We start from the raw sequence: 347 nt of genomic DNA, 5'->3' as shown, positions 1-347 counted from the left end.
GATATTTTTGCAAAGGAAATTGTTGTTCAGAATCGTCTCAGCTACCCCCCATTTCCGGCTCCTCCCCGACTTTTGGGACACCCTGTATATCCGATATTTAATTTTGAATCAAAAGACACGCGATTGCGATTAAACACAAAAAAATGTTGTCGTTTAACGGATAAATGTACGTCTCGTTAATAATTTGCCGTTCAAAATACATAAGACTTTTCCATTTTTTTCAATTTCAGAGAGCAATTGGAGCTGATGAGGAAAGGAATAGTAAGTTCGGACTCGGACTCCTCGGGCCACGGACCATCGGAAGACGGCGACTCGACGGACACCGAGGGTCCTCAAAACGAGTCCGA

The 347-nt window shown here is 43.5% G+C and overlaps 1 protein-coding gene across 1 annotated transcript in view; it reads left to right on the top strand.

Annotated features, from left to right (window-relative positions):
* The window catches only part of LOC128882325 (brefeldin A-inhibited guanine nucleotide-exchange protein 3-like), a gene marked incomplete at its 3' end in the record, with an annotated part of 3,182 nt that extends 2,841 nt beyond the window's left edge, over positions 1 to 341 (top strand). The window contains exon 4 of the mRNA XM_054133903.1: positions 231 to 341. Coding sequence (XP_053989878.1) covers positions 231 to 341 — 111 coding nt within the window. The remainder of the gene's footprint in view (positions 1 to 230) is intronic.
* Between the last annotated feature and the right edge of the window lie 6 nt (positions 342 to 347).

This window comes from Hylaeus volcanicus, unplaced genomic scaffold, assembly GCF_026283585.1.
Source record: "Hylaeus volcanicus isolate JK05 unplaced genomic scaffold, UHH_iyHylVolc1.0_haploid 10463, whole genome shotgun sequence".
In the NCBI taxonomy this organism is placed as follows: Eukaryota; Metazoa; Arthropoda; class Insecta; order Hymenoptera; family Colletidae; genus Hylaeus; species Hylaeus volcanicus.
The sequence above is the reverse complement of the archived record's forward strand: the minus strand, read 5'-3'. Positions and strand labels throughout refer to the sequence as shown.